The following is a 23,816-nucleotide window of genomic DNA, read 5'->3' as shown; positions in this document are numbered from 1 at the left end:
TCAAGAACTTACATTGGGCTTAACACCCTCCCATTACTTACCATTTGTTGGCTTTGTTATCACACTCATTTGCTTGCCTCTTGTTCTAAGGCTTGCCTTGTCCATCTTGTGTTTGTCCCTCCCCTGGAGCAAAGCTCTTTTCTTATGTTGTTCCACTGCTCACTTTCAGAGAACCATTATGTTTCTTTTTGCTTAAGCACTCCATGAGAGGGCATGTCTCTTCCAGCTGTCTCCCTCATGTGCTGCTTCCCCCCGTGCTGGGTGTTGCGCGTGCCCATGTGCCTCTCCCCCATACTGTTCTCTCTCTTAAGTGTTTTTCCCTCACCCTTGAAGTTGCCCCCTTTCTCATGTGCTGCTATCGTCTTCCTCCACCTTCCCCGCTACCCCATCTTTCTTCCCTCATCTCTAATCGGTAAATAAAATAAGGCACCTGTGTTGAGCCTACAAAATGGCATGGGCTATATCATTGCACCTTTTTTCCCCTTTTGTTCATGCTGTATTGCATCACCATTTATGCTTGTACTGTACAGCATGAGCAAAAGGCAATGTGAGAGCCAATAGATCGCAAAGGCGAAATCTGTTGGCTTTATCAATGCTTGTTTTCTTTCTGGTTAGTTGTTACATTTAGCAGCTGTTTGAACCCTAGAAGAGAAGCGAGCTTTTCCTTCCGACTCACAGATTAATGCAACTGATTTGGTTACATAAATACAGCAAGCATGGCTCCCAAAAACCTTTCTACTTCCTGCCCACCATAGTTGTCTGAAGGGATAGAGAACTCGTGTATCCCAGTAGTATGGGGTACCCTCCGTCCTTAATTTGTGAAAGAAATGGTGCTGGTGCCAAAGCTCTGCTCAGACGTCAGCGACCAGTGCAATTAAACATCGGCAAGGTGAATACCAAGGCTGGTGGACTTTCATCCACAACCAGCTAGTCCCTGCCACTATTTTCCTTTTCTGCCCTTTGCGACGGTTTTGCCGTCATTCTCTGTCTCCGTCTTTACAAACTGTGTTATATAAGGAAATGGTGCCGCCGCCGGCAACCACCACCTCAAATTAAGCTCTGGCTACAGTTCTCCGGTGGCGTTCGAGATTATAGAGCATGTCGCTGCTGAGGAATTTACTAAATATGCATTTTGTATAAAAGGAGCCTTACACTGTGTAAGCCTCTTCAAAAGAGAGTAAACATGTATATAAAATAACGCCCTGCCGTCTGTTGGGAGGATCCTAGGAGCAGACATTTATTTATTTTTTGTAAAGTTCTTTAATGCTGCGGTTCAGGCAATGACATGACATTTTAATGCCAAAGGTTAAAATGTGAACGAATTCAGTAAGTGTGGAGTTTGCACAATATCATGCACCGTATATGAAAAAGACCTGTAATCAGTAAAGATGTTGTGGTGTCTTGAGGTGATATCTGCCAGTGCAGGGTAGCTGAAGTTGAACCCATTCTTACACGTTTAGAATGAAATTATTCTAATTCTCATATAACCTTTTCCCCTCTTTACAAAATTGTCTCAGGATGCAGATTTAAGTATTTTAAATTCCAGTACCTTCATTCTTCCTTCTATGTACCGCTGTACATGCATGACAGGTGTGGGAGCTATAGTGTTACATCAGAGCTCAGAGAATACCTAGCAACCTGCAAGGGGCTGAGTATTGTTAAATACTAACATAGGACTGCGGGTCACCATTTGGCCTAGAGTTTACAATGAACCAAGAGATATTAGCAGTTATGTAGTGTTTCAGGCTTTAGTGTATGAGGGTCACCTTGCACCACACAGGGCAATATTGACTATTCCCCTTTCTGCAGCAAGTGTTCTCTTAGAGGCAGCAACGACTTGATTCCAAGTGGCGCCGACAGCCACATTGTTCTAGAAGATGAATGGTCTCCAGGTATTTTACATTGCAATAGTCAACATTTGCGTGTATATGTGGCTCTTGTTTCTCAAGACTTTCAGAATTCAGACTTGCCCTGTGAGCTAAATATAATGTGCTCAAAGCTCTTTTATGCCTTGTTCCGATGACTCAAGGAATGGTGTCTGTTTGGAATGTGGCCTTTTTTCTCTCCTCTTTTCTGGTGGTTATATTAATGGATCCATCCGTTCTAAATTGGAGTGGTTGGTCTTGTGCTCGTTCTGTGAGCAATCTTTGAATGGTGCTTTAGAGAACATTGCGTATGGACCTGCTCAAACTGTCGATCATCCTTCTAGCCGGAGCACATTACTTCCATTTCTGAACTACAGTACATTTAAAACGGAGTAAGGTGCTCCTGTACTTGTTACCCACAAACGTAATGTCTGTTTTTGTATCAGGCTTGGAGAGTGTTTTGTTTTAATACAGATGCATACAAATGTGGCTTTCATGGGGAAGCAGCCTGAGACGTTCTAGGCGAGCTGCTTTGGATTTGCATTGCTGGCATGCTGGATTCCATGCTCTCTTTCACAACTTTGACCATTCAACTTGGATTGGCATAGAGAGTTCAGTAGTGGACTTATGTGGTCAACTCTGTGCACAGAGACGCCTACATGTCTGAAGAACCTCAAGTCTCCTTCTTTTCGATATTAAACTCCCTGAGCTATCAGGAATGGTTATATCGTGCAGTGCACAAGAAAAATAATAGGATTTTGTGGCCTGGATTGACTTGCATGCAGAAAATTAGCTGTATAAAGTTTTTGTAATGTAAAATATTTGAGAATCTGCTTCTAGTGCCACTTTAAGGTGGCAGCATTGGCCATAAGTTGGCATTACTATGCAAAGTATAAAAATACCAGTGTCACCATTTTGAAAACCTGTGGTCTTTTTATATGCATCTGTTTATAAATGAGTTGCTTTCTCTTACTTAAAAACATTCCTTTTCCATTTTGCATTTTTAACAGGTCGCTAGATGGACGTCTACAGGTCTCACACCGGAAGGGCTTGCCTCATGTAATATACTGCCGGCTCTGGCGATGGCCAGACCTCCATAGCCATCATGAGCTGCGAGCTGTGGAATTATGCGAGTATGCCTTCAACATGAAGAAAGACGAAGTGTGTGTAAATCCATACCATTATCAACGGGTGGAGACCCCAGGTGAGGGCACACAGCGCTTCCCATACCCAGAAACATTGGCACCTCCATACTTTTCTACTATTGCATATTTTAGGAGATGTAATCCCACAGAGTCGTGTTTTCTCTCTAAAGGTTTTCTAAAAGCATACTCGTTTATTTTTCTCAATTTCCTCTATTTTATTCAAGCAAGTAGACTAAAATGCCCACTTTCAAACAGAGTGAAGCGTAACCAGATTTCTTAATCCTTTGGTTTAATGGGGGGATGAGTAAGCGCAGCAGACTATGTATTTGTTGCCCCTTTTTCCACGTTTCCACCAGGAATTCTTGGTTGGTAGCTTTTTCTGTGCATTCCAGATTAACAAACAAAAATTAAGTTCCTCAATGTGCTGCCACAGAGACTTTTCCACCCATATGTATGTATGAGTGCCATCCACAGCACTTACCCCATCCAGAGCTTTGTATCTCTGTTCTGATGGCTGGCGGTAGCTATTTCGTGGTTGGCAGGCAGTATGCGAATGAGGTAACTGTTAGCAGATAGTGCCCATCTTCGAGGTGCCATTCGGTTATCACAAGTGCCACTTTGTAGCAGATGCCAGACATCTTGTGGTTGGTATTTTCATGTGTGTGATGTCAGTGATTGTGTGACAAATTGATGGATTTTTTTTCCGATTACATTTAGTCCCTTCTTTGCTGCCATGTTCAGATTGCAGCAGAGATAGAAAATTGAGCCGGTGGTAGAAAAGTGGCTTGAGAGAGAGATGTATGTCAGTCTCTTTTACGAACACTGGTGCGGTTGTTCTTCTGATTCCTTTGCTGCAATGAAGAAGGTGAGTGCACTATGCCGGCCTCCATATTCACTGACCTGATGCTGCGCGAGAGACCCTCTTTACTGAAGATAGAAAATGTGAGCAACATTATTACCCTGTCGGTGGTAATAAAAAAGCAGTGGCGTTAAAGTGCCACTACACCAAAGCTGAACACATTCAGTCTCCTGTCTCTCCCCACAGGTGGATACACTTCAAGATCAATATTCTCAGCCTCTAAAAATATTAAGGGTGTTCATACTCTACTGCGTGGAAATGCATTACGCCCGCCAACTCAAACAATAAAGAATGAATTGAAGTCTTGAATATGTCTGGAATGAATAGAGAAGAAACAACGTAAATTCCATGTCCACCCCTCACCCCAGTCCGCTCCCCTCACCTTCCCTTTAGCTGAATCAAGGGAAGTTTACAGTGGCCTAAGCAGGTTCAGGTTGGCAGCAGAGCATCACTCACCTTTCTGCCACAGTTACACCAGGTGCAGGATGATGACCTCTATAGCAGGACACTGGCATTGAGCTTAACACATATAAAATTCTAGCATTAACTTGGAGCCACAGTGGGGCTAAAGTGGCAGCACAACAAGTATTTTGTAATGAAAACAATGTTCGTTTATTATAATTGGGAAAAGATTCTAATCAAAAATAACTAGTTTAGTAAGTATAGATTAGTAGCTGTTCCACATGAGTAGCATGTCATTATCCGAAGCAAACTTATTTGCTTAGGAAAGGACTGTCAAAGATGTTTCTTCAGATGAGGGACTGCTATAATCACCTTTCGGTGGATTTCCTATGAAGACAATAATGATGAAGGCTTTGGGGTTCACAAGAAGTTGATCCCTTACTAGTGAACCCAGGTAATGAGGGCAAGGTTCATATTCCATGAAGAGAAGTTACCCTACAGATGATTACAGGTCTTGGGCTCCAAAAAGAGCTATGGTGCCAATGAGCATAGATTGTGATTCCCAGCTAGAAACATGATTTGGAGCAACAGCTATGTTGGCTTTCCAGAATTCAAGTGACTTTGGGGCGAGATTGGAGGATTATGGAGTTCCTGGGCAATTAATGCGTGGGCCCAGATAGATTCACTTTTGAAAGGATGCTGTAAATTTTAATCTCTTTCTATAGTTAACCAAGCAGCCCAAAAGCCTAGTCAATCCTACCCTCCAAATGATTTATTTGCACAAAACCTGTAACCAAACTTTGGTTAGCTGGGGTTCACACCCAGAACCAAATCTCAATAAATCTTGTTAAGGTGGTCGCACTTTCTTCGTTCAGGTATCACAATTTTGCAATCCACATAGCTTATTTGGCCTTTGTGTTCGTTTTTCTGTTCTCTGTTTTGCCTTTCTGCTCGTTTTTCTGTCCTCTATTTTGTCTTTTTCTTCCCATCGTTTCCCTCATCCCGCCACCCAGCGCCCCGTCATCCCCCAGGACCTACTTGATGGAGACCGCAGCATGACCCTCATGAGAAGGTCCTCATACCAACTCACCCTGAAACACTTCAGTCCACTTCCCTCTGCTGCCTGTCTACCTGCTGCCCTCTTTTTGTGCCTCTTCTGCTCATTTCTTTCGCTGTTTTGTCTTTCTGCTCTTTTTCTGCCCCCCGTTTTGACTTTTCTGCTAGTTTTTCTAACGTTCTGTTTTTCCTTTTCTGTCCTCTGTTTTGCCGCCTTCTGCTCATTGTTGTGGGTCCTACTCCTGTCTCTGCCCTCTGTTTTGGCTTCTCTGCCTGCTCGTTTTTCTGCCCTCTGTTTTGGCTTTTCTGCTAGTTTTAGTTTTTCTGCCTTCTGTTTTATCTTTTCTGTTTGTTTCTTCCCTTTTCCCGCTGTTTCCTTTAGACCTAGCTTTTTGACTGAGACCTCACACCCTAGTGCCTAGATACCCCAAGGGGTGACAATGCCAAGCTCTACAAATGCAGATTGATTATACCTGTCGATGTTCATCTTGTTTGAAGACACCTGATAAAGTGTACCTCTCTGCAGTTTAGGCTTTCCTGTGCTCTCAGGGGACTGTCTTTAAGCGCAAAGACACATTTTATTGAAGGCTCACAATGTAATCGAATTATGATGAATGTGCTACACAGCATGTTATGTTTTCTATTGATTCTTTCAGAAAAAATATTATGACCTCGGATCAACTTCCCTTGAATTTGCTAATAGTAGATGAGGACCTCGGTGTAGCCTTGTTTAACCGAGGCGGTTGCTTGGCTGAAAACGCTATTGATGTATGTTAACGTATACGCGTAGATGCGTGTTGTCGGTGTTTAATTTGACCTTTTGTTTAATTTGTTGCCCATTTACAGTTCTGCCTCCTGTGTTGGTACCGAGACACACGGAAATTCCGGCTGAATTTCCCCCATTGGACGACTACAGCCATTCGATTCCCGAAAACACAAATTTTCCAGCAGGAATTGAACCACAAAGCAACTACATTCCAGGTACTTGTAGCATAATCCCCCAGTTACTCTTTGCTCTATTAATGGGCGAAAGTCTGTTTCCTGTAGATGTTTCGAATCGTCGGTGATAAATCAAGAGCTGCTTGTGCTACAACTATTGTCTCTGACCCACATTTGCTTCGTACAAGTTCCGAGGCCGCGGAGTCAATTGGCGATTGCATGCTGAGGCCTGCAGAGCCACCTTTTATCGGCAGGTCACGTGAGCCCCGTTCCGGACTCCAGGTTGTGTTTGCGCTGTTTGGTTTTCGAGGATCACGTTTTCTTCAACTAGTCTTTAACAAATGTTTAAAGCACAATGTAATGCTTAATTATAAAGTATTTGAGATGTTGGACCAATAAGGCTGCTACCCTGTTGGCTGCAGTAAGTTATCAGCATTAACAGCCGGGCGGGAATCATTGTTTTCTGCTGCAGCCACAGCCGTTCTCGTCCTTGTGCGTGCCTACCTCCTAATTGTCATATTGACCTACTGGGCAGGCATGTGACATGTCCGATTGTAAATCTAGTGGCAGTGGAGCTGTGGAGTCAGATCGGAAGTGCAGATGCAATAAAGGAAGCCGAAGGCAATTGAATTGCACCTCGTTTCACACCGCTCCCAGCCTTTGAAGTGTTAGGGCTAGAAACAACCTGCGACAATATCTGCAAGAGCCGAGCCCGGTAATGAAGGTAAAATGTAAATTGATACTTGTATAGCGCACTACTCACCCGCAGGGGTCTCAAGGCGCCTGTAGGAATATCGCTGTGGAACCCATCCTGGCTTTCCCTGTGAGGCATCCACTCCTGGGCACCCCCAAGGTGGAGGCCAGGCATCCTTAGCGTTGTGGGGGCCGTTGTGGAGATTAAGCAAGCTATTGCCCAGAGTTGCAGAATTGGAATGGCACCGAGGCGAGAATTATCAGGTCCGTGGAATTTTTGAGCCCAATTATTATTATTATTAAGGGGCATTTATAGAGCGCCTGGTTACGCAGAATGCGTGTCCCCGCGCTGAACTGAAGCACTCTGAAAGAGAAGTAGGGGAGGAGCCCACTATTTTTAGAAGAGGTAAGTTTTTAATTTCCTCCGGAAACTAGATTCGGAGGGGTCCAGTCGGAGGTTGAGAGGTAAATTATTCCAGCTTTTTGCCGCCAGGTATCGGAAGGATCTACCTCCCATACGGGCCTTTTTCACCCTAGGGACCTTAAGCAAGCCTCCTTGCGAGGAGCGCAATGCACGAGTTGGTGCATACCTTGTAATAAGGTTCTGGAGTGGTGCTGGCGCCTTCTTAGCGAGGATACGGTGGCAGGTGCAGAGGGACTTAAATTCAACTCTGCTCCTCACCGGCAGCCAATGGAGTGACTGGAGGGCGGCCTTGGAGTTCGATCTTTTAGGGAGGTTTAAGATAAGGCGGGCTGCAGCATTCTGTAGCACCTGAAGTCGATTTATCGCTTTACAGGTAGCTCCCAAATAAAGTAGGTTGCCAAAGTCTAAGCGTGAGGTGACAAGGGCGTGCACCAGTGTTCTGCGGGCGGCCGTAGGAAGGAGAATTAGGACCTTCCGCAGAGTTTTTAGAATGCTGAAGCAAATGCCCGTCACCCTGTTGATCTGTGGTCCGAAAGACAGGTCAGTATCTAGCCAGACCCCGAGATTTCTGACTTCTTTCCGAGGTGTGGGGGCCTCACCTAGACAAGGTGGCCACCATGCCGACGTCCAGCCAGATGGGCTGCCTCCCACCACGAGCACCTCGGTCTTGTTGCCATTTAATTTCAGGCAATTGGTGGACATCCAGGTTGCAAGATCTTGCATGCAAGCCCTGAAACTGTCCATAGCAAGGCCGGGTGTACGCGAGAGGGATACAACTAACTGTGTGTCGTCGGCATAGGTAACAATTTGTAGTCCGTGTCCCACTACAATTGGAGTCACTGGGGAGACATAGAGATTAAAAAGAGTTGGGCTCAGGGACGAACCCTGAGGAACGCCCTGACCCAATTCTATGTCTCGGGAATAGTGGTCCCCTTGACGGACCTGGAAACTTCTCCCCGTCAGGAAGGATTGGATCCATTGGAGTGCGGCTCCAGTTATACCTCCATCATTCAGACACTGTAGCAAGGTGGAGTGAGCTACAGTGTCGAATGCCGCACTCAGGTCCAGTAGGATAAGGGCCATAGTGTGACCTTCATCCACCCCCTGTCTTAGGGATTCCACAGCCGTCAGTAGTGCCGATTCCGTAGAATGGCGGGGGCGGAAGCCAAATTGGGTGTCGTGCAGTAAGGCAGCTTTGTCTATGAAATCCATAAGTTGGATATTGACCGTTTTTTCTGCTACCTTGGCCAGATATGGTAAGAGAGAGATGGGCCGCAAATTGTCTAATTTATCAAAGCTGATGGTAGGTTTTTTCCTGAGAGGAAGGACCACCGCTTTTTTCTATTCTTTAGGCACCGTCTTTGTCGTAAAAGACACATCCAGTAGATGCCTAATGTAGGGCTCCAAGGCCCCCAGGCTGTCTTTTAGGCGTTTGGGAGTGGTAGGGTCCCGTGGGGAACCTGACTTTACAGATCTGCAGATTTTTAGGAGAGTTTCTGTGGGTGGGGTAACAAAGTTGGTAAGGGTGGGTGAGTTTCCCCTATCCCTAGAGTTTTCTACAAACTCTATCCCATTCGTGGGTTGAGTTGGGAAAGCCGAGTAAATTTTAGATATTTTCTCAGCAAAGAAGTCTGCGATTCTGTCACAAGATTCAGGCGAACAGTCATCAGGGACAGTGGCGGATTTTCCACTAGAGAGAGTTTTGTAAAGTAGAAATAACTCCTTCGTCGAGTTACCAGCTTCGTTGATCTTAGTCTCATAGTGTGTAGTTTTCGCCTTTCTAATCAGTCCATGGTAGACTCGCCTCTCTGACAGGTAGACCTCTCTAGTATCTTTGGAGAAAGCCCGACGCCATTGCCTTTCAGCTCTCTTCAATAAGGTTTTAGCATTCCGCAGTTCAGTAGTAAACCAGGGTGCGGTTTTTTGAGCACGGTCACTGGGTTTAGTTTCGGATAGCGGGGCTGTGAGATCTAGTGCATCGTTGATGCGTTTGCAGAGATTGGAGTTAGCTGTGTCTGCATCATCTCCCCCTGGGTCGCCTCCTTTTGTTAGTTCCTCGCAGAACTTAGACTGGGAGAAGGAGGCCCATTTTCGCCTTAGGTGGTATAATGCTGTGGATTGTCGGGCTCTACCTTCAGGAATTTGAATGGTAAAAGGTACCAGGTGATGATCCGACCAGGGGATAGGGATGGGAGTCTTCGCTTCTACTTCCCCCCCAGTTAACAAATATGGGATCTAGTAAGTTCCCTAACTGGTGGGTGGGCCCGCTTACAATTTGATTTAGTTGTAAAGCTTCTAATACTTGGCAGAGGTTTTTACTGGCGTTGTCGGATGGGTTGTTGAAATGAAGGTTAAGGTCACCAAGTACCATGAATTTATTTTTGCATATCGAGGTCTCTATAATGCATTCAGCTAGACTCTCCTCGAACCTAGTTGAGGGGCCGGGGGGTCTGTAAATTAACATTCCTTCCAGTGTGTAGTTGTTATTCACTTTTATTGTGAAGCTCCCTGCCTCACTGTCCAAGATAGGCACATGATTAAGTTGGCAGCGTAGACTTTCCTGTGCAACTATTGCAATGCCCCCTCCTCTGCCTATGGGTCTGTCTTGTCTGTATATTGTATATCCCTCTGGGAGTGCCTCTAGGGCGTCAGGCGTGGATTCCTCATCCAGCCAAGTTTCGGTTAGAAATGTCAGGTCCCATTGTGTTTCAGTAAGTAGATCGTATAGATCTAACTTGTGTTTGCGTAAAGAGCGGACATTAATCAGTCCGCATTCTAGGGTGTTGTCCGTAGTGGCCATACTCCTACCAGGATCATAGGAGAAGTGACAATGTACGCAACCTATGTTGTCCTCTGCTTTTAGTTTGTGCTTGCACAGCTCAGTAGTGCTAGGGCAAAGCGCTATCAGTTCTAACTTACTCCACCGTGTATGGTTCACACGAGGGACATGGGGTATAGCCCTAGACCACGTGCGATCGCGGACGGGCGCAGACAGGCTTGCCTTAGGCGCGCCTTCGGCGCGCAAACGGCGCTCCCGCTGCGCTCGTCCGCTACACTTGCGCTGGAGGCACATTTGGGGAGAAAGGTTAAGGGCGTGGCCTGGCTGGGGGCGTGGCCTCGTGTCGCGAGGGTGAGGCGTTCGTGCTCCGACTCTGGCACCAGACAGCGCTATTTCCGCTGTAAGTGGAGTGGTAGCCTGTCCTTTTTGATCAAGTTCAGGTCGTTTAAAACAGATAAACAATAACAAGTAAGTGTTTTTAAAAAGAGCGTCAAACCTCCGGCTTCCGCCTCGGAGGGTGTCAGTTTCAATAAGACGCGCTATTGGTCTGCGCAGTCTTATAGGCGGGAAAAGTGGGCGTGGCCTGGCTGGGGGCGTGGCCTCGTGTCGCGAGGGTGAGGCGTTCATACTCCGACTCTGGCACCAGACAGCGCTATGTCCGCAGTAAGTGGAGTGGTAGCCTGTCCTTTTTGATCAAGTTCAGGTCGTTTAAAACAGAAAACAATAACAAGTAAGTGTTTTTAAAAAGAGCGTCAAACCTCCGGCTTCCGCCTCGGAGGGTGTCAGTTTCAATCCCAAGACCCGTCGAGGCAGGGAATTGAACCCTGGTCCCGGGCTAGACCTCTGCATCAGGGTCTGCCGCTCTAATCATTGAGCCACACTTCTCTACCAGGTACAGAAGAACTGCTAATCAGCGGTTTTCTAGACAGTGTCCGCCTTCCAATGACATGAGATCAAAGTTTGCTGGCAACTCACTTCCGGGTCCAAGCCTTCAGACCAGGATAGGAGCACACAAGGAGGCCGCAAAACTAGGAGTGAGGGGGCTTGTGGCGAGATTGACTGCACATCAAGCGCGACCTCTACTGGCGACTTCAGAGAATAAATAATTCGGGGTAGCTTGGAGACTACAGCAGCCGACTGCTTCAGATCGGGCAATAGAACACTTTAACGAGGCCGACAGCTCAAAGCAGTGATTCGCGCTCCGCAGGAGTTGCTGTTGAATCGGATGTGTAAATCACCTGTTGGAACTGTGACACGTGCCTCAGGTCTTTAAATGGGATGAAAAAACTGGGGGGGGTCACTCGAAGGGGCGTGGCCATGTAATTAAGGGTGTGGCTTAAAAACACAGACTAAAAATCTGTGCTTAGCATAGTGTGCCGCCCGTCTTGTATTTTGCTGTTTGTCATTGCATCCAGATATATGATACAAGTAACATCATACCTACAACAAGTCAGAACTATTGGCTTTGTCAACGGTTGTTAGTTGCATAAGATAGATAAGCTGCAACTATGGCTTGTATATAATATTGAAAAAGCTTTCACTTAAAGCCCTGGTGACACCATGACAATGTTGCTGCTCCTGTTTCAAAAAGAGAAGGGAAATCCAGAGAGAAAATGACTCCCTTTAAAGGGTTTCCCTTCCCCCCTACAACGCTGACCTGGCATGACGTCATGCTGTAATTTCTCCATTAGTGAGAAGTGAGCACGCGCAGGGCACAAAACGGAGCCCGATAAGGACCCGTTTCGAGGTCCCCTTTAGAAAACTGCCGGTGCTCAGCACTGGTGAGACCCGGCCCTCTTAAAGCCCTGCGTAGCCCACATACTGCCATTACTATAGTCTTGAAGAAACTACTAGAGGCCTTTATCCATTGAAGACTGGGGCCTGGGTTAAGACTGTAGCATTGATGGCGTATCAGCGCTTCTGTATTTGTTATCGATTGACTTGTTTTTGAATCGTTGATAGGTCTGTGGGTTATATCTATGTGTGGCTGGAGATCGTTATATTATGTTTCGTTGTTTGTATTGCTCAGTGTCACTAAAACATTGTAGGCATACCAGGAGGAGATCTGTAGACGTACAACACCGGATGAAAGCTAGATCACACAGCCAGGTTTTCAGACCACGTCTAAACTTCTTCTTTATCAATGATGGTACAGAGCATAGATGGCTGGGTAAAACATTCCAAAGCCTGGGAGCGCATGCAGGAAAACTGCATCCACCTCATCTGACTTTGCGGAGTGGGATAAAAATTCGCCCGGGCACACCAAAAAAAAAGAGTACCACATTTGCGTATTGCCTTTACGCAAAACACTGCTTCAGCGAAGTTTTATGAAAAGAAAAGGGGCGGGGGCATGTTTTATTAACTTCACATAGATTAAAAAAATGCACAGATTAGTTCACACTGCTGAGCCACACATGAATGCAAGTGAGACCACTTCTGCTCGGGCCACCTGCCCCCGCTCAATCAGCATACACTACTGAGAGATACCTCCGCCCATCTGCCACTAGAAAGGCCACTCAGGCACCCACTGGTGACATCCTAAACAGCACAGACAGCCCCCAGGCTGCCAAGAAAAGCAGCCCACTGCTAGCACTCGCCTCTCGTCTCTTCGGCCATTTCCCGAGTGCCCGTGTTACCAATCCGACCCTGCTAGGACTCGTTAGAAGACGACCCCCGGAAGATCTCCGTGTCATTGTTGGGGATAGCTCACTGGCCACTTCTCAATGAAGCTGGGGTACACACAATGCGAGAGCTTGTGGACATGGCAAAGCTTTCTAATCTGAATTCTTTGTTTGGTAAGTAGCTAGTGGAGGTTTTGCAAAATGGGTCCGAAATAGAGGTGAACGGGCAAACACATTAACGGGGCGAGCTGGTCCAGAGCCGAGCTAAGGGTCTGGCTTGGCTCTTAGAGCTCATGCACGAGCCAAGCCGTGATAGTTTTTGCAATAAAAATCATACTACACAAAATGTTAAATATGACAGTGTGTTCAAAATTCATGTGTATTTTTTTTTTTAACATTTGGAAGCTGTGCCGTAAATGGGTCGCGTCCTAGAACGCTGCACTGAGAAGTACTTATTAAAAGTGATAGTTTTACCTTTGACCATTCCTGCCCCCACCCCCATCCTGGAGACAGTGCCATTAGTTAACTAAGAGGCCCACATTCTTATAGATAAAACAACATTGTCGATTAAATCAAACAAATTAGTTTTGTGTACAGCTGGTGTGCTGAACTCACGTATTTTGAAGGTGCTTTCATATGTGACGGTGAATAAAAAGGAAGATCAGTAAAATAAAGAATTCGCTTAAAATCACACACTTTGGTTAAGCAGGGAAGGTACGACGAATCCAGTCTTTTTGTGCAAATAAGCCACTTCATGAGTATCTGCTAATCCTCTTTAGCTAAAATGTTAAGACTTTATTTTTAACTCTTTGTGCATGAGGGCAGGGCAATGGTCGCTGGCTGAAGCCACATCAAAGCTCGGCTCATAATGGATCGAGATTCCTGAGCCAGAGCAAGGCTCGAGCCTGGCTCGAGCTTTCAGTGGTTCGCCCACCTCTAGCCCGATATGATCGAACCTCGAGCAGCCAGAAGCCAAGCACGCAGCCCAATTCAGGGCTTCCTGTAATGTTCTAATCGGCTTCTGGGGCAATTCCAAATAAGTCATGTTATTGTATTGGTTTTTACCACTTGTTTTAGTCATTATTTTATGTGATGGTTTCTAACTGTATGATTATTGATCACAGGCCACGCCCCCTGACGCGAGACCACGCCCCTTTTCCCGTTTAAATCGCGCCGATCACAAGCTTGAGCTGAGACTACCGACACTCCTGAGGCGGAAGCCGGGAGAGAGACACTCGATTTTTAAACTTTGTAAATTGCATTCTATGTTTTTACCTGTATGATTATAGTTGCTGGGCACTCAACTCCCACTTGGCTAATCCTGCACAGCGGATGCTAGCGCTGCCGCGGCCTGGGATCTTCCTTACTGCCGCCATTCCTCGATCAGCCCACAGGCCACGCCCCCTGACGCGAGGCCACGCCCCTTTCCCGCATCCTATAAGAATGTGTATATCTCGGACGCGCAGCGGGCGCGACGTTAGCGCGCCGAAGGCGCGCCTAAGGCAAGCCCGTCTGCGCCCGTCCATGCCCTGACGGGCCCCAGGGCACGCCATGCCACAGGACGGATCATCTACTCCCGTGAAGAGCTGCTGGCCACTAACAACGGCCAGGGCCACCTGTGTGAGTCATCATGCTATCGAGCCCAGAGACTGGGGCTTCTAGTCAACCGCCCTACCATTCTTGATAATGCCACTTCGATTCCATTTACTCATACAACGCCTGTTTCTTGTCTCCATTCCATGTCTATAGCTTATCTAAACACCCGTTCCATGGTGAAACACAACCTGGACCTCTTTCTTCTACTAGGCGAGGATAATCTCGATATTCTCTTACTTACTGAGACTTGGCTCACCCAAGACTCTGCTCCCGATATCATAGCAGCGTTGCCGCCTAACTACCGCATCATCCACTCTGATCGTGGACCCGGCAAACCTGGCGGGGGAGTGGCAGCAATCTTCCGCCACGACCTGAGCGTCACCGCCTTGACCTGCCTGAATCTCCCAGACACCGAAAACTTGGTTCTAAAAATTGATACTTCCTATACTACTATGGCATGCGTCCTTCTTTACAGACCCCCTAACAACATGCCATCCTTCCCTTTAGCGCTCAGCGAACAAATGGCCAACCTAGCTATTGATCATGCAAGGATCCTATTGGTGGGGGACCTCAACTACTGGTTCAACGATCCTCTGGAAGGTCCTCAGTCGCGTGAACTCACTGAGCTCCTTACAAATCTAAATTTCGAACAACATGTACAATCACCAACCCACTGTAAAGGCCACATCCTGGACCAGGTCTGGACCAACTCTCTTTTAGTTACGACCCTGGCCACCTTTCCGTGTCTATGGTCGGATCATTTTCTTATCAAATTTAACCTTATCCATCCCCCTAGAAAGTCCACCGTCACAGCTATGGGTGGAAGAGCTAGGAACTGGAATTCCCTAGATAGGTCGGAATTCCTACAAACTCTTGCTACTTCCATTCCCTCCCATAACTCTGATATCAATATAGCAGAAAACAATCTTTCTTTCTGGCTGCAATTAGCCAGCGATGCTCATGCTCCATACAAGACGATCAAATTGGCCCGACGTGCCGATGCCCAAAAATGGTTTTCTCCTGACTTAAAAGCAAAAAAATTGTCCCTTCGACAACTCGAGCGACGTTGGCGTCGCAATTATGCCCCTGATGCTAAAATTCGTTACATCTCTGCCAGGAAGGACTACATGAAATCTATTTTAGTAACTAAAACTGCCTACTTTTCCTCCCGTATAACCAACTCAAACAATAAGTCCAAAGACATCTTTTCTATTCTTAATGAATTAACCAATCTTGACAATGTCCGGCCCAGTCTGCCCCTGACCCAGGCTCTCTGTGATTCACTGAACGTTTTTTTTACAGAGAAAATTATGGCCATCAAAGACAGTATTCCTCAAACCTCAAGTCCTCTCCTTTCTGTTCCAAGCCCCAACACTATCGATTCATTTAGCAGTTTCCCCCCCATCACCCCAGAATTGTTCCAGGAATTACTGGTAAGAGTAAAATCTGGTGCTCCATCTGACAGATGCCCTCCTTATATCCTGAAAGACTGCCTTGCAGTTATCCCGGCCCCTGCCTGCACCCTTCTAAACAACTCTTTGGCCACTGGATTAGTTCCCCTTGTATTTAAAGAAGCGATTGTAATACCTCTCCTGAAGAAACCTGGTGCAGATCCGACCTGCAATGCAAATTACCGCCCAATTTCCCTTCTTCCCTTTCTTGCTAAGGTGCTGGAGGCTCATGTTGCCAACTGCTTGTCCAATTTTATAGAGACATCTAACTGCCTTGATCCACATCAGGCGGGCTCTCGCCCAGCCCATTCAACTGAGGCGGTGGTAGTGGCAGTATTGGACACCCTTAGGGACTGCGCAGACAATCGCATTCCACAGGCCCTGGTGCTCCTGGATTTGTCAGCCGCATTCGACACGGTCGATCATACCATCTTGATCGACCGTGTCTCTCAGGCTGGCATCCGGGGCACGGCAGCCGGTTGGCTGAGGTCCTTTCTAGTAAATCGTTCCCAGGCAGTCCACCTGGGTAACCTAGCGGGCACTAAGCAGACCATTACTTGCGGTGTACCCCAGGGTTCGTCCCTGTCACCCCTCCTGTTTAACCTCTATATCTCCCCTTTAATCCAAGCTCTTAGAGATAAACAGGTAACAGTGCTGAACTACGCGGACGACCTACAGCTCCTATTCACAATTGACAACTCAGATACGTCCATCTCCTTCTTCCAATCAATAATGAGGTTCATCCAAGCTTGGATGAACCAAAATCATCTGAAATTGAACCCAGGAAAAACCGAGCTGGTCCTGACGGGGGACAGCGCTAAATACTGGGGCCCACAGTATTGGCCAACAGAAATGGGTCAAGCTCCGATCCCTTCATCTTCGGCAAAGACGCTTGGTATCACCCTAAACATTGACCTCTCTTTAAAAACGCAAGTAGGCCAGGTGATATCCAAGTGCCTCTTTCAAATGAGAAAAATCCGGAAGGTTCGCCGTCTTTTGACCCACGAAGCCCTGATACAGGTGGTGATCGCAACCGTGATTTCCCACATAGACTACGCTAACTCGATATATCTGGGCCTCCCCCAGTTCCTTCTGAAACGACTTCAGATGGTGCAGAATCAGGCAGCAAAACTGATTTTGAACCAGCCTAGATGGCATTCTGCCACCCCTCTTTTGAACGATCTTCACTGGCTCCCAGTCGCCCAACGCTGTACCTTCAAAGTCAGTTGTATGATTTTTAAAGCGCTCCACTGTAAAAGCCCCACCTTCATCACAAAACTCATTATAAAGTATGCCCCGTCCCGTAGCCTTCCCTCAGCCCAACAATGCCTTTTACAAATCCTATCCTTTAAACGTAAACGCTCGGGTGGCTGCAGATTTGGCACCTTGGCACCCAGTCTGTGGAATGCCCTCCCCCTTGAGATCCGGCTATGCCCCAACCTCATATCATTCAGGAAATCCCTAAAGACCTGGCTTTATCAACAAGCCTACTACTAACTCCGCTGGCTTCCTACTCTGACTGTTCTCTGTCTCTACAGCGCCAGGAAACCAATCGGTGTCAGTGCGCTATACAAATCATTGTTAACATAACATAACATAACATGTTGACATGGTCAAGCCAAGAGGCAATCCTTGCCCGTGCTACTAAGTGCTTTCTCTGCATGACCAGGCAGGGCGATATTATTGGGAGTATTTACACCTGGTAATAGCGGGCGTAGACTATAGACCACAATTGCTCCGCCACGGAGAGCTGGAAATCAATCTCCACCTTCGATTTTCTCAGCTAATGGCTACGTCCCTTCTGGTCTAATGAAAGACTTGTTATATACAGATGGTGAAATCCATTCTACGGGGTTGGAGATCGTTTAGATGTCTTAGGTTAGTTCTGGTTGGAAATTGGAAAAGATTCACCTTTTCACTGTCTTTAGCTCGACAGATTTAAAGGTAGTAACAGCATCCCTCCTGTAGCTCTTAAAAAAATCATCACTGGGTTTTCACCAGCTGTTAAATTATAAGCTAGTCACAAAGATACAGCTTTGTGTGAGATTGTTGAACAGCGCTTCTTCGCCCCGCAGCACACCCATAGGTAGTAGTGGCTTTCAGCAACAGGTGGCAGGGGTCCTCCAATTACACTAACAGATGACTGATACTCTTAAATATAATTAAAAAAACAAAAACAAAGGATCCGCATGATGTAAAGCAGTTTGTAAATTACCTTTTATTTGTGCTTCTTTTTCACTACTAAATTCCATGTTTTAGTTTGAAATCGCCACTGAACTGATTTAAGTCCATATTCCTGCATAGAATATTCTCTTCAGGGTTCAGAAGCCAGCCTTTAAAGTCAATTTTTAATTATTGTACACCGCATTAGTGTCACTAGTGCAAGTTTGGAAAATGATCACAATATTTACACTTGTAATAGGGAGCATGTCTGTGAGTCTTTGAGAGAGTCTTTGAGAGAGTCTTTGAGAGAGTCTTTGAGAGAGTCTTTGAGAGAGTCTTTGAGAGAGTCTTTGAGAGAGTCTTTGAGAGAGTCTGTGCGAGTGAGTCTGTGCGAGTGAGTCTGTGCGAGTGAGTCTGTGCGAGTGAGTCTGTGCGAGTGAGTCTGTGCGAGTGAGTCTGTGCGAGTGAGTCTGTGCGAGTGAGTCTGTGCGAGTGAGTCTGTGCGAGTGAGTCTGTGCGAGTGAGTCTGTGCGAGTGTGTCTGTGAGAGTGAGTCTGTGAGTGTGTCTGTGAGAGAGTGTCTGTGAATGTGTCTGAGAGTCTGTGATAGTGTCTGTGAAAGTAAGTCTGTGAGAGAGTCTGTGAGAGTGTCTGATAGCCTGTGAGAGTGAGTCTGTGAGAGAATCTGTCAGAGAGTCTGTGAGTGTGTCTGTGAGTGTCTGTGAGAATGTGAGTGTGTCTGTGAGTGTCTGTGAGTGTGTCTGTGAGTGAGTCTGTGAGAGAGAGTGAGTCTGTGAGAGAGAGTGAGTCTGTGAGAGAGAGAGTCTGTGAGAGAGAGAGAGTCTGTGAGAGAGAGTGAGTCTGTGAGAGAGAGAGAGAGAGTCTGTGAGAGTGAGTCTGTGAGAGAATCTGTCAGTCTGTGAGTGTGTCTGTGAGTGTCTGTGAGAATGTGAGTGTCTGTGAGTGTGTCTGTGAGTGAGAGTGAGTCTGTGAGAGAGAGAGAGAGAGAGAGAGAGTCTGTGAGTGAGTCTGTGAGAGAATCTGTCAGAGTCTGTGAGTGTGTCTGTGAGTGTCTGTGAGAATGTGAGTGTGTCTGTGAGTGTGTCTGTGAGTGTGTCTGTGAGAGAGAGTGAGTCTGTGAGAGAGAGTGAGTCTGTGAGAGAGAGTGAGTCTGTGAGAGAGAGAGAGAGAGAGAGAGAGAGTCTGTGAGAGTGAGTCTGTGAGAGTGAGTCTGTGAGAGTGAGTCTGTGAGAGTGAGTGTCTGTGAGAGAGTGTCTGTGAGAGTGAGTGTCTGTGAGTCTGAGAGAGTGTCTGTGAGAGAGAGAGTCTGTGAGTCTGAGAGAGAGTGTCTGAGAGAGAGAGTCTGTGAGTGTGAGAAAGAGAGAGTGTCTGTGAGAGTGAGAGTGTCAGAGTCTGAGAGAGAGTGTCTGTGAGAGTGTGAGGGTCTGTGAGAGAGGGTCTGTGAGAGTCTGTGAGAGTGTCTGTGAGTCTGAGAGAGAGTGTCTGTGAGAGAGTGAGAGAGAGTGAGAGTGTCTGAGTCTGTGAGAGAGTGTGAGAGAGTGTCTGTGAGAGAGTGTCTGTGAGAGAGTCTGTGATAGAGTGCCTGTGAGAGAGAGTCTGTGATAGCCTTTCATAGCCTGTGAGAGAGTGTCTGTGAGAGAGTGTCTGTGAGAGAGTGGCTGTGATAGTCTGCGAGAGCCTGTCTGTGAGAGTCTGTGAGAGAGTGTCTGATAGTCTGTGAGAGTGTCTGTGAGTGTGTGTGAGAGTGAGTCTGTGAGAGTGTCTGTGTGTCTGAGCGTGAGAGTCTTTGAGAGAGTGTCTGTGTGTCTGTGAGTGTCTGTGAGAGTGTGTCTGTGAGTGTGTCTGTGAGTGAGTCTGTGAGTGAGTCTGTGAGAGTGAGTCTGTGAGAGTGAGTCTGTGAGAGTGAGTCTGTGAGAATGAGTCTGTGAGAATGAGTCTGTGAGAATGAGTCTGTGAGAGTGAGTCTGTGAGAGTGTCTGATAGCCTGTGAGAGTCTGTGAGAGTGAGTCTGTGAGAGTGAGTCTGTGAGAGTGTCTGTGTGTCTGAGCGTGAGAGTCTTTGAGAGAGTGTCTGTGTGTGTCTGTGAGTGTCTGTGAGAGTGTGTCTGTGAGTGTGTCTGTGAGTGAGTCTGTGAGAGTGTCTGATAGTCTGTGAGAGTGAGTCTGTGAGAGTGAGTCTGTGAGAGTGAGTCTGTGAGAGTGAGTCTGTGAGAATGAGTCTGTGAGAATGAGTCTGTGAGAATGAGTCTGTGAGAGTGAGTCTGTGAGAGTGTCTGTGAGAGTGTCTGATAGCCTGTGAGAGTCTGTGAGAGTGAGTCTGTGAGAGTGAGTCTGTGAGAGTGTCTGTGTGTGTCTGAGCGTGAGAGTCTTTGAGAGAGTGTCTGTGTGTGTCTGTGAGAGTGTGTCTGTGAGTGTGTCTGTGAGTGAGTCTGTGAGAGTGTCTGATAGTCTGTGAGAGTGAGTCTGTGAGTGTGTCTGTGAGTGAGTCTGTGAGAGTGTCTGATAGTCTGTGAGAGAGAGTGTATGTGAGAGAGAGTGTCTGTGAGAGAGAGTGTCTGTGAGAGAGAGTGTCTGTGAGAGGGAGTGTCTGTGAGAGAGTGTCTGTGAGTCTGAGAGAGTGTCTGAGAGTGAGTGAGAGAGAGTGTCTGTGAGAGAGAGAGAGAGTGAGAGTGTCTGTGAGAGAGAGAGGGAGTGTCAGAGTGAGAGAGAGTGTCTGTGAGAGTGAGAGAGTGTGTCAGAGTGAGAGAGAGTGTCTGTGAGAGTGAGAGAGAGTGTCTGTGAGAGAGAGAGAGTGTCTGTGAGAGAGAGAGAGTGTCTGTGAGAGAGAGTGAGTGTCTGTGAGAGAGAGTGAGTGTCTGTGAGAGAGAGTGAGTGTCTGTGAGAGAGAGTGAGTGTCTGTGAGAGTGAGTGTCTGTGAGAGTGTCTGTGAGAGTGAGTGTCTGAGAGTGAGTGTCTGTGAGAGAGTGTCTGTGAGAGAGTGTCTGTGAGAGTGAGTCTGTGAGAGTGAGTCTGTGAGAGAGAGAGTGTCTGTGAGAGAGAGAGTGTCTGAGAGAGAGAGTGTCTGTGAGAGAGAGAGTGTCTGTGAGAGAGAGTGTCTGTGAGAGAGAGTGAGTGTCTGTGAGAGAGTGAGTGTCTGTGAGAGAGAGTGAGTGTCTGTGAGAGAGAGTGAGTGTCTGTGAGAGAGAGTGAGTGTCTGTGAGAGTGAGTGTCTGTGAGAGTGAGTGTCTGTGAGAGTGAGTGTCTGTGAGAGTGAGTGTCTGTGAGAGTGAGTGTCTGTGAGAGAGTGTCTGTGAGAGAGTGTCTGTGAGAGAGTGTCTGTGAGAGAGTGTCTGTGAGAGAGTGTCTGTGAGAGAGTGTCTGTGAGAGAGTGTCTGTGAGAGAGAGTCTGTGAGAGAGAGTCTGTGAGAGAGAGTCTGTGAGAGTGAGTCTGTGAGAGTGAGTCTGTGAGAGTGAGTCTGTGAGAGTGAGTCTGTGAGAGTGAGTCTGTGAGAGTGAGTCTGTGAGAGTGAGTCTGTGAGAGTGAGTCTGTGAGAGTGAGTCTGTGAGAGTGCGAGAGTGTCTGTGAGAGAGAGAGTGTCTGTGAGAGAGAGAGTGTCTGTGAGAGAGAGAGTGTCTGTGAGAGAGAGAGTGTCTGTGAGAGAGAGAGTGTCTGTGAGAGAGAGAGTGTCTGTGAGAGAGAGAGTGTCTGTGAGAGAGAGAGTGTCTGTGAGAGAGAGAGTGTCTGTGAGAGAGAGAGTGTCTGTGAGAGAGAGAGAGTGTCTGTGAGAGAGAGAGAGTGTCTGTGAGAGAGAGAGAGTGTCTGTGAGAGAGAGAGTGTCTGTGAGAGAGAGAGAGTGTCTGTGAGAGAGAGAGAGTGTCTGTGAGAGAGAGAGAGTGTCTGTGAGAGAGAGAGAGTGTCTGTGAGAGAGAGTGAGTGTCTGTGAGAGTGAGTGTCTGTGAGAGTGAGTGTCTGTGAGAGAGTGTCTGTGAGAGAGTGTCTGTGAGAGAGTGTCTGTGAGAGAGAGTCTGTGAGAGAGAGTCTGTGAGAGTGAGTCTGTGAGAGTGAGTCTGTGAGAGTGAGTCTGTGAGAGTGAGTCTGTGAGAGTGCGAGAGAGTGTCTGTGAGAGAGAGAGTGTCTGTGAGAGAGAGAGTGTCTGTGAGAGAGAGAGTGTCTGTGAGAGAGAGAGTGTCTGTGAGAGAGAGAGTGTCTGTGAGAGAGAGAGTGTCTGTGAGAGAGAGAGTGTCTGTGAGAGTGAGAGTGTCTGTGAGAGTGTCTGTGAGAGTGAGTGTCTGTGAGAGTGAGTCTGTGAGAGTGAGTGTCTGTGAGTGCGAGAGAGTGTCTGTGAGAGAGAGAGTGTCTGTGAGAGAGAGAGTGTCTGTGAGAGAGAGAGTGTCTGTGAGAGAGAGAGTGTCTGTGAGAGAGAGAGTGTCTGTGAGAGAGAGAGTGTCTGTGAGAGTGTGAGAGAGTGTGTGAGAGTCTGAGAGAGAGTCTGAGAGAGTGTGTGAGAGTCTGAGAGAGTGTGTGAGAGTCTGAGAGTGTCTGTGAGAGAGTGTCTGTGAGAGACTGAGAGAGTGTCTGTGAGAGAGTGTCTGAGAGATTGTGAGAGTCTGAGAGAGTGTCTGTGAGAGTGTGTGTCTGAGAGTCTGTGAAAGTCTGTGAGAGATTCTGTGATAGAGTGCTAGTGAGAGAGAGTCTGTGATAGAGTGCTAGTGAGAGAGAGTCTGTGATAGAGTGCTAGTGAGAGAGAGTCTGTGATAGAGTGCTAGTGAGAGAGAGTCTGTGATAGCCTCTCATAGCCTGTGAGAGAGTGAGAGAGAGTGTTTGTGAGTGTCTGTGAGAGTGTGTCTGTGAGAGTGTCTGTGAGAGTGTCTGTGAGAGTGTCTGTGAGAGTGTCTGTGAGAGAGTGCCTGTGAGAGAGTCTGTGATAGCCTTTCATAGCCTGTGAGAGAGTGAGAGAGAGTCTGTGAGAGAGTGTCTGTGAGAGTGTCTGTGTGTGTGTGTGTGTGTCTGTGAGAGTCTTTGAGAGTGCCTGTGAGAGAGTGCCTGTGAGAGAGTGCCTGTGAGAGAGTGTCTGTGAGAGTGTCTGTGATAGTCTGCGAGAGCCTGTCTGTGAGAGTCTGTAAGTGTCTGATAGTCTGTGTGAGTGTCTGTGAGAGTGTGTCTGTGAGAGTGTGTCTGTGAGAGTGTGTCTGTGAGAGTGTGTCTGTGAGAGTGTGTCTGTGAGAGTGTGTCTGTGAGAGTGTGTCTGTGAGAGTGTGTCTGTGAGAGTGTGTCTGTGAGAGTGTGTCTGTGAGAGTCCGTGAGAGAGAGAGTCCGTGAGAGAGAGAGTCCGTGAGAGAGAGAGTCCGTGAGAGAGAGAGTCCGTGAGAGAGAGAGTCCGTGAGAGAGAGAGTCCGTGAGAGAGAGAGTCCGTGAGAGAGAGAGTCCGTGAGAGAGAGAGTCCGTGAGAGAGAGAGTCCGTGAGAGAGAGAGTCCGTGAGAGAGAGAGTCCGTGAGAGAGAGAGTCCGTGAGAGAGAGAGTCCGTGAGAGAGAGAGTCCGTGAGAGAGAGAGTCCGTGAGAGAGAGAGTCCGTGAGAGAGAGAGTCCGTGAGAGAGAGAGTCCGTGAGAGAGAGAGTCCGTGAGAGAGAGAGTCCGTGAGAGAGAGAGTCCGTGAGAGAGAGAGTCCGTGAGAGAGAGAGTCCGTGAGAGAGTGTGTCTGTGAGAGTGTGTCTGTGAGAGTGTGTCTGTGAGAGTGTGTCTGTGAGAGTGTGTCTGTGAGAGTGTGTCTGTGAGAGAGTGTCTGAGTCTCTGAGATTGAGTCTCTGAGAGTGTGTGTGTCTGTG

The 23,816-nt window shown here is 47.3% G+C and overlaps 1 protein-coding gene across 1 annotated transcript in view; it reads left to right on the top strand.

Moving 5' to 3' along the window:
• SMAD3 (SMAD family member 3) overlaps positions 1-23,816 on the top strand; it is a 348,680-nt gene that overhangs the window by 190,659 nt on the left and 134,205 nt on the right. Inside the window, exons 2-3 of the mRNA XM_085644602.1 lie at positions 2,876-3,069; positions 6,174-6,308. Of these exons, the coding sequence (XP_085500728.1) occupies positions 2,876-3,069; positions 6,174-6,308 (329 nt within the window). The remainder of the gene's footprint in view (positions 1-2,875; positions 3,070-6,173; positions 6,309-23,816) is intronic.

Source organism: Triturus cristatus, chromosome 3_1, assembly GCF_964204655.1.
Source record: "Triturus cristatus chromosome 3_1, aTriCri1.1, whole genome shotgun sequence".
NCBI lineage: Eukaryota > Metazoa > Chordata > Amphibia > Caudata > Salamandridae > Triturus > Triturus cristatus.
This window is presented reverse-complemented; position numbering and strand designations above follow the sequence as displayed.